General features: G+C 44.3%; 3 protein-coding genes across 5 annotated transcripts in view; 2 read left to right on the top strand and 1 right to left on the bottom strand.

The window, feature by feature from the left end:
* X11Lbeta overlaps nt 1-13,061 on the top strand; it is an 83,211-nt gene that overhangs the window by 28,140 nt on the left and 42,010 nt on the right. The gene's annotated exons all lie outside the window — the stretch shown is intronic.
* On the top strand, nt 1,804-4,795 carry CG2111 (uncharacterized protein; the record flags this gene model as incomplete). Its single annotated transcript, NM_132416.2, has 4 exons — nt 1,804-2,420; nt 2,486-3,917; nt 3,985-4,478; nt 4,534-4,795. Exons 1-4 carry the CDS (start codon nt 1,813-1,815, stop codon nt 4,793-4,795), a joined length of 2,796 nt encoding a protein of 931 aa, NP_572644.1. The 5' UTR covers nt 1,804-1,812.
* Nucleotides 5,079-5,967, bottom strand: Rab9E (Rab at 9E). The gene has a single exon (NM_167238.3). The coding sequence runs from the start codon at nt 5,880-5,882 to the stop codon at nt 5,289-5,291; it is 594 nt and encodes a 197-aa protein (NP_727438.1). The 5' UTR covers nt 5,883-5,967; the 3' UTR covers nt 5,079-5,288.

Raw genomic sequence — 13,061 nt, forward strand, 5'->3', positions numbered from 1 at the left:
CATGATCGATATTGCCTTGATTGGAAAATAAGGGCACTATCAGCATCGAAAGTAGAGTGGAGCCTATTGAACGGCGAAAGGAAATCGAAGGAAATTCTACTTGGCTGACAATTGAACTGACTTAATTCACTGACTGCAGTTTCGAACAATTGCCCAGTGGAAATCGACTTTATGAACCCTCGGCCATGCATCAAAAAAGCAGCCCCACCATCTCAGTCAGCACCTTCGACCTTCTGCTGGGCATTTGGCTCTCAGTTTTTCTGGCTTTCAAGCCTCGTCCTGTTTTTCCTTTCCCTTTTTTTGTCCCTCCCTGGGTTTTTTTTGTATGGTTTATGGGCAGCAACTGAGGGACTGCGGCAGTTTTGGCATTTGCCAGCAGTCCACACGCACACACACACACACACGCAGACGACAGCTGTGTGTGTCATGTCCAGAGCCATAAATCATTTATTTGAAAATTGCTATTGTATTGCGGTTTAATAGCATGTGATCATCATCATCAGCAGCAGCCACACGAGCGCCACCTTGTGGACAGTGGCACACACTACGTGTCGTATTCATAGCCAACTTGCATCGTTACATTTAATATCCCAGAAATCGGAGAAAGGTCTGAGGTACACGAAAGGTCGGTAGTATGAATATGCGGGCTCGCATGGCCCATCATGCCCATTAATTATAATGCCGCAGCGGCGACTGTCGGAGGGGTCTCAGCCGACTTCCGTTAGGCCCAGGAACACGCCCCCTACGCCCAGTGCCCCCAAAAGTCGTGCCACTACCACCCACTCACTCAGAGAAACATATGCCGCACGTTCGGTGCCTTTGTCGCCTTTTTGTGTCGTGTTGTGGCAGTGATTTTCCTGCCTCGATTTTCCCGCCGGGGTAACGAGGTCATTTGGCAATATACCAACACAAACAAAAATTATGTTATTGGTCAATGTATTTATGAGTACGCCAGGCTCTGGCCCCTAAAAACACAACTCTCCGTTATACGGACAGCAGACAACGGACAACGGACACCGAATACCGGACTCCAAAGGTACATATATATGTATGTATGTTTGTATGTATGTATGCATGCATGCCGCTCTGCGAAAATTGCACGAAAATTGGAAATTTATTGCCAAGCCCACACAAACACACACTCGCACACACACACACAGAGACAAACACACACGCAAACAGAGACAAACAGACACACACATACAGACAAACACACACACACGCAAGATAACGAGTGAAAGAGGAGAGCAACCAACATGCGCTAATGACAATGTGCTGTGGTTTGTCGCCCCCTCTCTTCCGAGCCACGCCCACAATCCGCCCCTCATTTTGCTTCATGGGTACGATTTCGATTGGATTTCCTTTGCGTTCCATCTGCAACACTGATGAAAACCACAAATTCTGATCCAGATTCCATCAGTGGACCGAGCCGTCCACATCCCGAATTATTGCGTCTTGCCTCAAACGAACGAAAGTTTTGTAATAATTTGCATTCATATTTCTGTTACTGTATACGAGAAATAGGTTATTGCTCATCAATTAAATCTACTTACTTTGAGAATTGCTTTTGTAATCGAATAACTTGAGCTTCAGAAATTTTCCAACATGTTTCATTTGACTTTGTTTGCCGGGGAAATAAGAAAACCTAATGGAATATTGGCATACGAAATATACGTATTCATGAAGCATATGCTAGGTATCAGAATGGTCGAATACTTTGTGTTTCTGTTGCGTGGCCTGACGAATTTCCAATTAGACACACCACCTGACTTGGTTGAAAAACATGAACAAAGTAAATCAGTCATTGAAATCATGCACCTAAGCTACCTGACAATACTCACCGCCCTGTTTTTCCACCTAGAAGCTAACAAAACCGCTGTCGGTCGCCTTCCAAAGTGGTTGGTACCGCTTAGCTATCGCGTGGACATCGTGACACGGATCAATCAACCCTATCAGCCCTTCGGCGGTACGGTGGTTATTGATCTGAGATCGGAGAGATCGACGAAAAGAATAGTGCTTAATGCCCACGATTTGGCGATTGGCAAGCGAAGGGCGGTGACGTTGTCTGACAAGAATGGCAACTCAGTGCCGGTTAGCAGCATACAGATGGACATTAAGCTTAGTCGACTGACTGTGTCATTAAAGAGACCACTCAAGGTCAACGTCACATACTCAATGCGGGTGGCATTTACTAGTGTTTTGAGAAATGACAACACTGGATTCTATAGCAGCAATTATGTGGATCATAATACTACTTTAACCCAATGGCTGGCGGCCACCCAATTCGAACCGAATCATGCACGCGAGGCATTTCCCTGCTTCGACGATCCCATTTTCAGGACACCATTCAAGATCAATCTAGCCCATCCGTATCTGTACCGCGCTCTGTCCAACATGCCCGTCCAGCGGACCATTCGCCAGTGAGTAGAGGGGTTCCAAAATGAAACTCAAATGTACTGTAATGCTATCGTCTTAATACCTGAAGTGCCAGCCTGAAGGACTACGTGTGGACGCAGTTCGTCGAGAGCCATCCGATGCAAACGTACCTGGTGGCCTTCATGATCAGCAAGTTCGATAGGCCGGGTTTCACGTCCAGCGAGCGATCGGATTGTCCAATTAGCACGTGGGCACGTCCGGATGCACTGTCGCAGACTGAGTTCGCCAACATGGTGGTGGCACCGCTGCTCTCCTTCTACGAAGATCTCTTTAACAGTACCTACCGGCAAAAGAAGATCGATTTGGTGGCCCTGCCAGATTTCACCTTTAAGTCGAAAGAGAACTGGGGCTTGCCAGCCTTTGCGGAGGAATCCCTTTTGTACGATAGCCAACGGAGTTCCATTGACGATCAACAGGGCGTGGCACGAGCGGTGGCCATGATGGTGGTGAACCAGTGGTTCGGAAATCTAGTCTCCGTCGCCTGGTGGCATGAGATCTGGCTGAAGAACGTGTTTGCACTGTATCTCTCGCGTTTTGGTGTGCACTCACTGCGTCCGGAGTGGGATTACCAGGAGCGGCACGCCCTGCAGCTCTACCTCTCGGTCCTGGACTACGATGCCCATGTTAACACGGATCTGGTGACGGCATCGGTGCCCGATGAGAGCCACATTTGGGCGGCGTACAATGAGATTGGGGAGCGCAAGGCAGCCGTGCTCTTCGAGATGCTACACCGCGTCATGGGCGAAGAGGCGTGGCTGACGGCACTGCGTCGCTATCTGGTTGTCTATGCCAATCGCACCGCCACATCCTCCGACTTTTGGGATCTCTTGCAACTGCAGGTGGACCGTAATGGACGCTTGGGCAAGGGTCTGAACATCACTAGGATCATGAAATGCTGGCTAGGGCAACCGGGATATCCCCTGGTCACCGTCACCCGGAACTACGACCATCGCACGGCTATCGTAAGTCAACAGCGTTTCTTCATAACTCCGCAGTTTCGAAATCGCTGGGCCAGGAATCCGTGCTGGTGGGTTCCGCTCAGCTATACGTGCCCCAGTTGCCAACATTCGGAAATCATCTCCTTTAGCCGGTGGCTCACCTGTCCGACCTCTAAGCCTTCGAGTAAATCTAATACTGTTCTACTGGAAAAACTGGAGGCGGAGCCTACGGACTGGATACTGTTCAATGTCCAACATACGGCTCCATTCCGCGTGAACTATGACCTCCGCAACTGGCAGCTGCTCAACAAAACGCTTGCTGATCCCAATAAGTTTCGTCTCATCCATCGTGTAAACCGCGCCCAGTTGGTCGACGATCTCTTCAGCCTCGCCTGGAGTGGCGATATCGAATATGACATGGCCCTGGGCATTCTCGGCTATCTGGAGCACGAGGATGAATTCGTTGTCTGGGTAGCAACCGAGATAAGCTTCGAGCGTATCAACAACGTAGCGAAGAGCAACCCAAACTACCTGATTTTTAAGGTGGGTTTATGGGGCTTTTGGGGTGGATCTTTTAAAGGCATAAATCATTGTGCTTGCTTTGTCTCAGACCTATATGCGTCTCCTGCTGGAGCGCCAGTTCAAGCGGGTGATATCCTCGGACTTGACCAGTTCCTCGGGCAACATGACCCATCGACCCGTTATCATTAGGCTGGCCTGCGAGTACGAGCTGCCCGCCTGTGTGAGTCTCGCCCGTCGGGAATTCATGAAGGGAACGCCGGAGAAGGGCGGATGGATGACCATCCGAGAGCGGGAAACGGTCGTCTGCACGGCAGTCAAGTTCGGCACGGAAGGGGACCGGGATATGGTCGAGTCGATGTACAAGCGCTCGAATTTTGCCGCTGAAAAGGAATCACTGCTGACCGCCTTGGCCTGCTCGCGGAATGTCTTCGCCCTGCAGAGAGTCCTTATATGGACTTTTGAGAGCTCGGGAGTGCGTAAGCAAAACGCCAGGCGAACATTCAAGGCTGTGGTCTCCAACTCCATGGGCTATCGATTGGCCAAGAAGTACGTGTCCGTCAATATGCAGAACATACGCAATTAGTAAGTGCAGGACAAGTGTTCGATTTTAAAATATTTTTCTTCTGACTGCCCAAAGTTGCAGCAACTCAACCGACAAGGTTGTAAATCTGATGACACCGCTAATTGAATGTCTGTCCACTCCGAAGGAACTGCTCTACTTTAGTAAGTTCTTCAAGGAGATCCTACGCGACATGAACGGCAGTGAGCGGCTCATCAAGATCCTGCTGGAACGGGGCAACGATAACATCCACTGGCAGCGCACCAAGTTTCGCCCCATGTTGCAGGCCATTCGGGACATAATCCTGTGGCGGAGTCGGGCGAAGCGGATACTCAAATAAAAGATTGTTATCCCAATCCCAATCTTAAATGTCGTAACTCAATTGTCACACAATCAAAACTATTTTTGGATTTCCGAAAATCAGCATGAAAGCGACAAGGGTCTTCAGATCTGTTTATAAGCCGTACAAAAAAGTCTTTATTTTAGCTGTGCCCCCTTTTTTGGCCCAGTTATGGGGTAAAATCCCGTTGGATTATATCAGACATAGACATCATATTTATTTTGTTCTTTTTAAAATGAAAATACTTGTTCCAAAGTGGAACATCATCATACATCGTTGAATTCGTAATTTTTTGTTGTAATTTATTGATGTACATTTTTCGCCAATTCCCCGTTTCACATTACAAATATTTTATTTTTTCATTAGGCAAGAAGTTTACGGAGCTTGTAGACATTATAGAAATGTTAAAATATTATATTAATGATAATAATGTCAAATGATTGGTATTGGTGTCATTGGCCTTCTGCCGATCTGCGCCAGCTCGATTAATTGGTTAATCCAGTGACTCTGCAGCGTCCTCCTCTTCCTGCCAAGATGTCAAGCTGAACGGGTTGTAATGTACACGACGATATGTATATATGTCCATTGCCAACGAGCTAAATATGTCATATACATTCCTTCCACTTTTGGCGGAAACCTCTTCAAAGCAGATTGACTGACGATGGGCATAGTTGAACCCCTGCGCCATGCTCACCTGGCGATGGTTCGGATCATCACTTTTGTTGCCCACCAGCAGGACAATTACCTTATCCGGACACAGGCGCCGTATCTCCTTCATCCAGCCATCGATGTTTTGGAAACTTTTGGACGACGTTATGTCGTAGACGAGCAGTATGCCATGGGCACTGCGACAATGGGTCGCCTTCAGCAATTTGAAGCGCTCGTCGTCGGAGGTGTCCCAGACTTGCAGCATCCTCCCCATCCTCCAATCGGCAAACTCCACGCTGCACTCCCTTCTATCCATGCCCAGAGTGCTCCGGTGTCTTGTGGTGAATTGGTTATCCGAGAAACGCATCAGCAGGCAGGTTTTGCCTACGCCGCTGTCACCCAGGATGATAATCTTAAACGGATTGTCGTATTGGCTCATCGTTAATTCGGTTTGGTTTAATATGTATAACGATTCGACTGAAGTGACAATTTTAGCTTGGCTTGTTCTGGGTTTTTGTTTTTTCTGGGACAGAATGTTTCAACACAATGTTTCAAAGTAGTCTACTTTTAAATAGGTCCATCAATTGCGATTGGAAAATTATTTTTAAATTGATATAGTAGTTACAAGTTATGGAGAAAACCCCGTTTGTAAGTATCCGATTTTTGGCACAATTTGTATTATGTTATTTTTTTGGTAAAAAACAATCAGTATTTTCTCAATAGCAATGAAAATAATTGTCCAAATGTGGAATGTCATACCTCGTTGAAAAGTTGGAAGTTGGAAACTCAAATTTTTTGCCATTTTTCGCAAATTTAGATGATGGTACCCCTTATCGAAAATGCGAAAATTGGTCAAAATTTTTATTTTTGGGAATCATAAAAATAGTGATCGGGATGGTTAGCTATACTTAATGGCAGTACAAAACAGTCTTTATTTTAGCTGTGGCACCTTTTTTGGCCAAGTTATGGAGAAAACCCCGTATGTAAATATTCGTTTTCTGGAAATTTTATTTTTTGGTAAAAAATAATCACTATTTTGTCAATAGCAATAAAAATAATTGTCCAAATGTGAAATGTCATACCTCGTTGAATTCGTAACCAAATTTCCTAGTTACTTTTATTTAACCCTAGGAATTGTAGAATTTTTTTGAAGCCGTTTTTCTGTACGCTGTTTGCCATTTTTAATCAAAGTTATTAAAAATCCCCTAAAAATGTAGCTCTTCTGCTCCGTGAACTGAAATGTATTTAACTAAATAATAAGGCCAATGCACATTTATATGTGCAGCTTATATTCATTCATTCCGTTCCATGAGCACCTTTCGAGGTATGCAAAATTCCTTTAGTGCGTTGTCAGAATTTCGATTAAAGACTCTTGGTAACCATAGATTTTCCCAAAGGTCCCAAACTCTTAGCTCCTCTCTACGCATCTACATACCCAGATACCCGGCCAGCCTAACAACATAACTAACGCGATCTCATGGGTAGCGTCACCCGCTCTCTTCTGCCTCCTTCCGTTTGGTGGCAATTAGTGAGCTGCATCTGCCTATCTGGTCCTGCCAGTTTGCCAGCTATCCGGGATGCCAGTTGATGCTACACACATAGTTGCCATTTGCAGCCAGCGATTTCCAGTTGCTGCATCATTCAGATGCGCGTCGCATCGCAACGCATCGCATTAGCAGGCCACACGAGGCAGCCAAGTGACAACTGACAATTGACAACTGGCAGCTGATGAATGGAGGAGTTGCCACAGCAAGAGCGGGAGGATTTGCTGTGGGGGTAGAAAGAGGAAGAGGCAGAGGCAGCTGCCTTAAGGCGCTTAGCTGCCCCCTCGAAGGCATCTAAAATGGTTATGCAATTCGCCTTTGACAGCGCTTGGCTATCTTTTCGGGACATTTCAGTGTCGGGTTTTTGTATATCCATTAGCCAAGAGGCCGCCAACATTCATTCATTAGCATATTGTGTGGCTGTTGGCCATGAAGAGGCATCAATCAGCGCCTAATTAGCTTCTTATTTGCATCGCTATTGGTGTTTCGTGGTGTGATGCCGCTTATTACGCATACGCTGCGTGGCCGACGCAAACAAAGTGCTAATGAGGTGAGTCTCAAGTTTCAGCCAGTTCATACAATCCATATATGTATACATATATGTATATCTGCACATATAGATATACGAATAAGCGGCATATTTGATGACAGAGTGGGGGAGCAGAGTTGAGCTATCATTTATTCAGGAATCCATCCCTAGGCAACCAAAAAGTAGAGAGAAGAATAATGTTTCGCAATAAATGAATTGCAACTGAAATTTACAATTCTCTTATTTGAAGCGGATTTCGGTCAGGGATCTGAGGTATGTATGTATGTATGTAGGGGGTCAGAGGTCAGGGGTCAGTAGTTTTGGACAGTGGCTAGCCAAGCGTCAAACATCGGCCTGTTTGTATTTACATGTTCTTGATTTGAGCCAAGCTACTTCCTTCCTTTCTTCCTTCCATTCAACCTTTCGGTTGTTTCCTTCCTTCCTTCCTCTTCAGCTTTTGTTGGCCATTTGGCTGCAGTTTGCCTTTGTTTAACAGGCCTTTTGTTTCAGTCTTTTTCATTATTTAAATGCAATTTTAGATGCCAGATGCCAACCACCCGCTCAGTCTTAGTTTTTCCTTCTTTTATTGCTATTTTCCCTGGCCTTGTATTTGTCACATGAGCAACTAATTGTCTGTTCCTCGGACATTCAATACTCGTATGCCGGGCTCGGCCTCATCCTGTCCACTGCATAATCCTTTTGCCATATATCCATGAAGCCATCCAATCTCTGGAATGCCAGACCACACCCCACCCACGGCCGTGTATTAATTACACCGAGCGAAAGGATAGTTAGCATATTATGCTGTCTATGTGCCCCAAATCCCCACCCGGATCCAGTCCAGTTGTTCTCCTGTTTGGCTGGTTGCCACTGGCCAGACTAATTGAAAATATTGCATACTGAAAATTGCATAAAATTAATTGCCATGCATAATCAATGAGCTTGCAGAAATAAATTGAAATTTAATTGAAATGTTGCATGTAAATAAATAAATAAATAGTGAAGTGGTAAGTGAGAAGTTGGTAAATAATGCAGGTCAAGGAAATAAAAGCGCGGCATCAGCTAATTTGATTCGCATTTTTTTTCTACAATCAGTAATTATAAGTAGAAACTGATCGTTTATATTTACGAGTAATTGTTGTGAGTCACTAATTCAGCAGTTTAACTGTTTCAAGAACCCACTTGACCTGTTGCCCAATGCAGGAGCTCATTGTAAGCCAAAAAGCCAGCCAGACCATTAGCACAATTGTCATTGGCCTTTAAAATGCAGCTAAATAATGCGGTTGAGTTTGGCCTGGCCAATTAATCCATCACAATTAGCGCTACCCACACACATGGTGGTGCAGTTGCTCGCTGGTTCACTGGTGGTTCGGTGGTTCGGTGGTTCGGTGGTTCAGTGGTTGGGTGGACGCATTGATTGACTGGCAAACAGGAGCGGCAGCTGCGGAATCAGAAACATCAGTAACCAATGGGAAAACCAACAGCATTTCGCCCCTTGATGTTGACGTTGATGCGATGTGGATGGTGATGGTGATGTGGATGTGGATGTGGATGTGGACGGTGATGCGGATGCGGATGCAAATGCTGATCCTGATGGCCCTCATGCACTGAGGAGTGAGTCGCCACTTTCTGTTTGCATTTCTGATTATCATTGCATATTTCTGGGCACACCATCCACCAACCAACACCCCCATTGGTAATTCCCCGTGGTGCTCCGCTGTCCGTCTGTGGTTGGACTTGATTTTTTTTGCACTTTTTTCATCGCCATCGTTAGAGAGTTTTCACTTCCGTCTGCTCGCTGGATAAACCTTTTGGCAACATGAAATGTAAAAATATTATTGCAATGTGAGTGTTTGAGTGTGTTTTCTGCATTTGAATTGTTGTTTATATATTGTTTCGCCTGGTTTTCTCACACACACCCACACACACACACATCATGCACAGAAAGTTGGGTATTTCAGCACCATCCAAAGCGGAAATGTCAAAGGAAATAAAAAACTCTCAAAGGGTATAACTAGTGCCGTACGATCACGATTTTCACCATTTTTGCTGCGCTGTTAACGCCATTTTGTTGTGTAATGGCTCAGAAGTTTGTTTGCTCTATCTCCCATACCATTTTCGGACTGAGTGTTTTGTGCTTTTTATCGCTTTGTTCATTTTCAAGTGCCAGATGAGTAAGTCAGCACACAGGGAGAGAAAACAGGACGAGTTTGGAGAGTTCCAGGACATGGCTGGACATTTTAATATTTATTAATTTACGCCGTGTTTGCCCAGCCCTCCACTGAAGCGCACCAATTTCGGTCAATGATTTACTGGCCATCTGAACAAAGCACCGAGGATACAATGTATAAAATACATAATTGTATATAGTCACATGCCTCCATACCTACATATTGTACATACATATATGGCATATACATAGCAGATTTCTCGCATATGTAGCGTCAAAATTTCATTGTAAATGAGTAATTTTGTCATCGGAAATCGGTTTGTTTGCCTTTTCGGTCTTGTAAACACGTTTGTCCGACATTCATTATGCACGATTCCAATTAATTGATTTTTTTTTTCAATTACCAGAGATTTTCCGGGTAAATGGTCGTACTAAGTGCTAAGCTGATGAGGCTTGAATTTTTACGCTTTTGTGCACATTTAAATTGCATACAAAGCACGATTTATTTTGCCCAACACAGTATGCTCTCATTTTCGGTCATTTTAAAGATCGGCCAGCCTCATTAAGTTGTTTTTCTTTGGCATACAGCCTTTCCCACCACCCAGTAGCTAACAATGAATTTCCGTGTGTGTTTGACCCATCTTGCAACACAAGTGTATAAATTTACACAGTTTCCCAGCAGATTGTGGTTTCTCCCATTTCATTGGCTGTGGCCATCAAAAGCCATCTTTATAATTGGACAAACATATTTTCAAATTTTCTGCTTTCATTTGTCATTGACCAATTAGTCAATCAATATAGCATTCCCGTCATTTCCAGTAAACTGATACCTTTATGCGTGCAAAGCGAAATTGCACTTGTTTATTGCAAAGCCAGCAACATTTTAATTCTCCATTGACGAGTAAATTAATCATCGTTACATTTTGTCCAATTAAAATCAAATTTCTTTGGCGTTGGTCGACAAATGAATTGTGATTCGGTAAAATAATATCTCTGAAGCCAATTTGGGCAAACGCTTTGAAAGAAACAACTTCTGCACAACATCCCATAATCAAGTCAATAGTTGGAAGCTTGATTAGACAACATGTCGTATGAGTAATACACTTATAATTGCTTTTTGTCTAAGACATGTGTTTCATTTGATTAATATACATTTTGCCTGCTCAAATCGTTGTCGCTTCAAAATTTTTGCAAAGCATGAGTGACTTGCATCACATCGTTTCCAAGAATTTTTCCACTATTAAACAGCATTGGACACCCTCCAAAATTTTTTAAAAAGGATGGTACTTTGCATTTTGTTGCCATTGCCAGTTAACGGTTGGTCGAATTTATGAATGTTTTGTGTGTGTGTGTGTGTGTGTGTGTCTGCATATATGTGCATATCTCTCTATGGCTGCTGTGGGCGGGAAAACTGCAAATGGCGAAGAGGGTGTGGCCAGCAAGCGCAATGTAATGAGCATGGGAATCGCCTGGTTAAGCACTTGTAATTATTTCTCATTCGATATTAATGCGCCCGAAAGCATGCTGCACTTTTCCAACCCACCGGCGTTTAGCCCACCAACCATATTTTTTATTCGCATTTTCCGCACATCCCCCACCGCCTCGCTCCGATTTTCCCGCTCTCCGATTCGCTTTTGTTCCGAGCGAGCATTTAATTGAGGTTTATGCGCGCGCTAAGTGCGGCCTCCAAAACTTTTCAAGAGTGGGCAGGCGGCTGGGCAAAAAAAAAAAAAAAAACGTCCTGGAAAGTGGAAAGTGGCTTAAAGTAATTTAATTATGACAAATTGAATTAGCAGAGGGGGTTGGAAGTGGTAAAGTTGACCTCCCAGCTCTTTGTGCTTATTTTTTCAAATTTATTTTTTTAATGCATGCATTCAAGCCCGTGTATGTGTGTGACCTTTATCCGGTGTGGCTTACGTAAAGTGTGTGTGTGTGTGTGTGTGTGCTTGTGCGTCTATGCAGCTGACATTAAAAACAATTTTAATGCATTTTAATAGTGAAAACTGCAATGGCCCCAACCAACCCACCTCTCTCTCTATCTCGGCATCGGCGCCATCGTCAGTTGTTGTCTCTTAATTTATGGCATTTTAAATGCAATTTACTGCCTCTGCAAGCAGTACTCACTACTCAGAACGGAAAACTGGAGTGCTCAAGGCTGCTGGTTTGGAGATCCAAAAGTGTTCGGCGTATTGTGCCGGAATCCCAGTAACTATTATGGCCTTCCCGCCGCAGCAACAAACACGAGACACCAAAAACTTCAGCAATCAGGGCTACAAAAGTTCTACTGCTATATAGTCCATAGCATTTCCATTTCCATTCCCATTCCCGAAACCCCGAACATGTATATTGTATCTTGGTCCTTTTGTTTGTTTTGGCCTGCCACTCACTCCGGTTTATCTACTCCCAGTTCCGAGTTACCATTTCCCATTTCACTTTTCCCCAGCTCCAAGATCCCGGCTCCCAGCTTCCAGTTTGTTTGTCCTGTCTCTTTGGACTCACTGGTCTCTGGTCCATGGTCCATGGTCGCACTGGCCTGGCTTACTTTAATTGTTAATTTGGCTTATGGCTTCTTCGTTTTCGTCGCCCGCCTTGACCACAAATCATATTTTGCCACAGGGGATCGGACTCGCCGACAGGGGAGAACTCACTTAAGGTGTCTTCGCCTTCAGCTGAGCAGTTGTTTTGCGGCATTATGACGATGGCAAATGGGAATGGGACTGGGAATGGGAACGGGATGTAGAATGGGCCAAGTGTAATCAAAACCAAATTGCTGAAATTATTATTTAATTAATATAGGGGCCAGCTGTGATTTGCCATCCAATGATAGACTGCGGCGCCATATGGTTGGTTCTCGTCCTGGTATGGGGCATTTGGTATTTGGCAGGCCCGGAGATTAAAGCATTATGCCATATTTTCAATGGTCCACGTACAACAGTTTTCAGTAGCACTAATTGCACCGGGTTTAAATGGGCAAAAAGTGTGTTTAGTCAGATAAATGTACAGAGTGCTTGAATTAATAAGCTTAATTAATAGGTTCCTTAAACGATTGGACAATATGCACTGCACAATTATTACATGACGAAAATTAAGAGGTTTCCCATTAAATAGTTCATAAAAAAAATTAAAAATTATAATTGGGTGGTAATGAAAATGTTGCTTCTTTACAAATGTTATTTTCTTTACCTGCTTATCGCGAATAAAGTAAAACAAAATTTCACTGGCTTTTAAGGATAACATAGCATATAAAAAAAATGCAACCATTTCAGGCAGGCCTTTCCTTCCTGCTTGACATTATTTGTTTAGGACATCGCAGGATTTGCCAGGGTCTTCGCTGCTACCTCCGCCGCCCTTGAAGTGGGCATGGTTAAATGCGTG

The sequence above is a fragment of the Drosophila melanogaster genome, chromosome X (genome assembly GCF_000001215.4).
Source record: "Drosophila melanogaster chromosome X".
Classification (NCBI taxonomy): Eukaryota; Metazoa; Arthropoda; class Insecta; order Diptera; family Drosophilidae; genus Drosophila; species Drosophila melanogaster.

Bases quoted from the DNA above. Each gene is read 5' to 3' on its own strand.
- Rab9E (NM_167238.3), bottom strand. From the start codon at position 5,882: ATGAGCCAATACGACAATCCGTTTAAGATTATCATCCTGGGTGACAGC.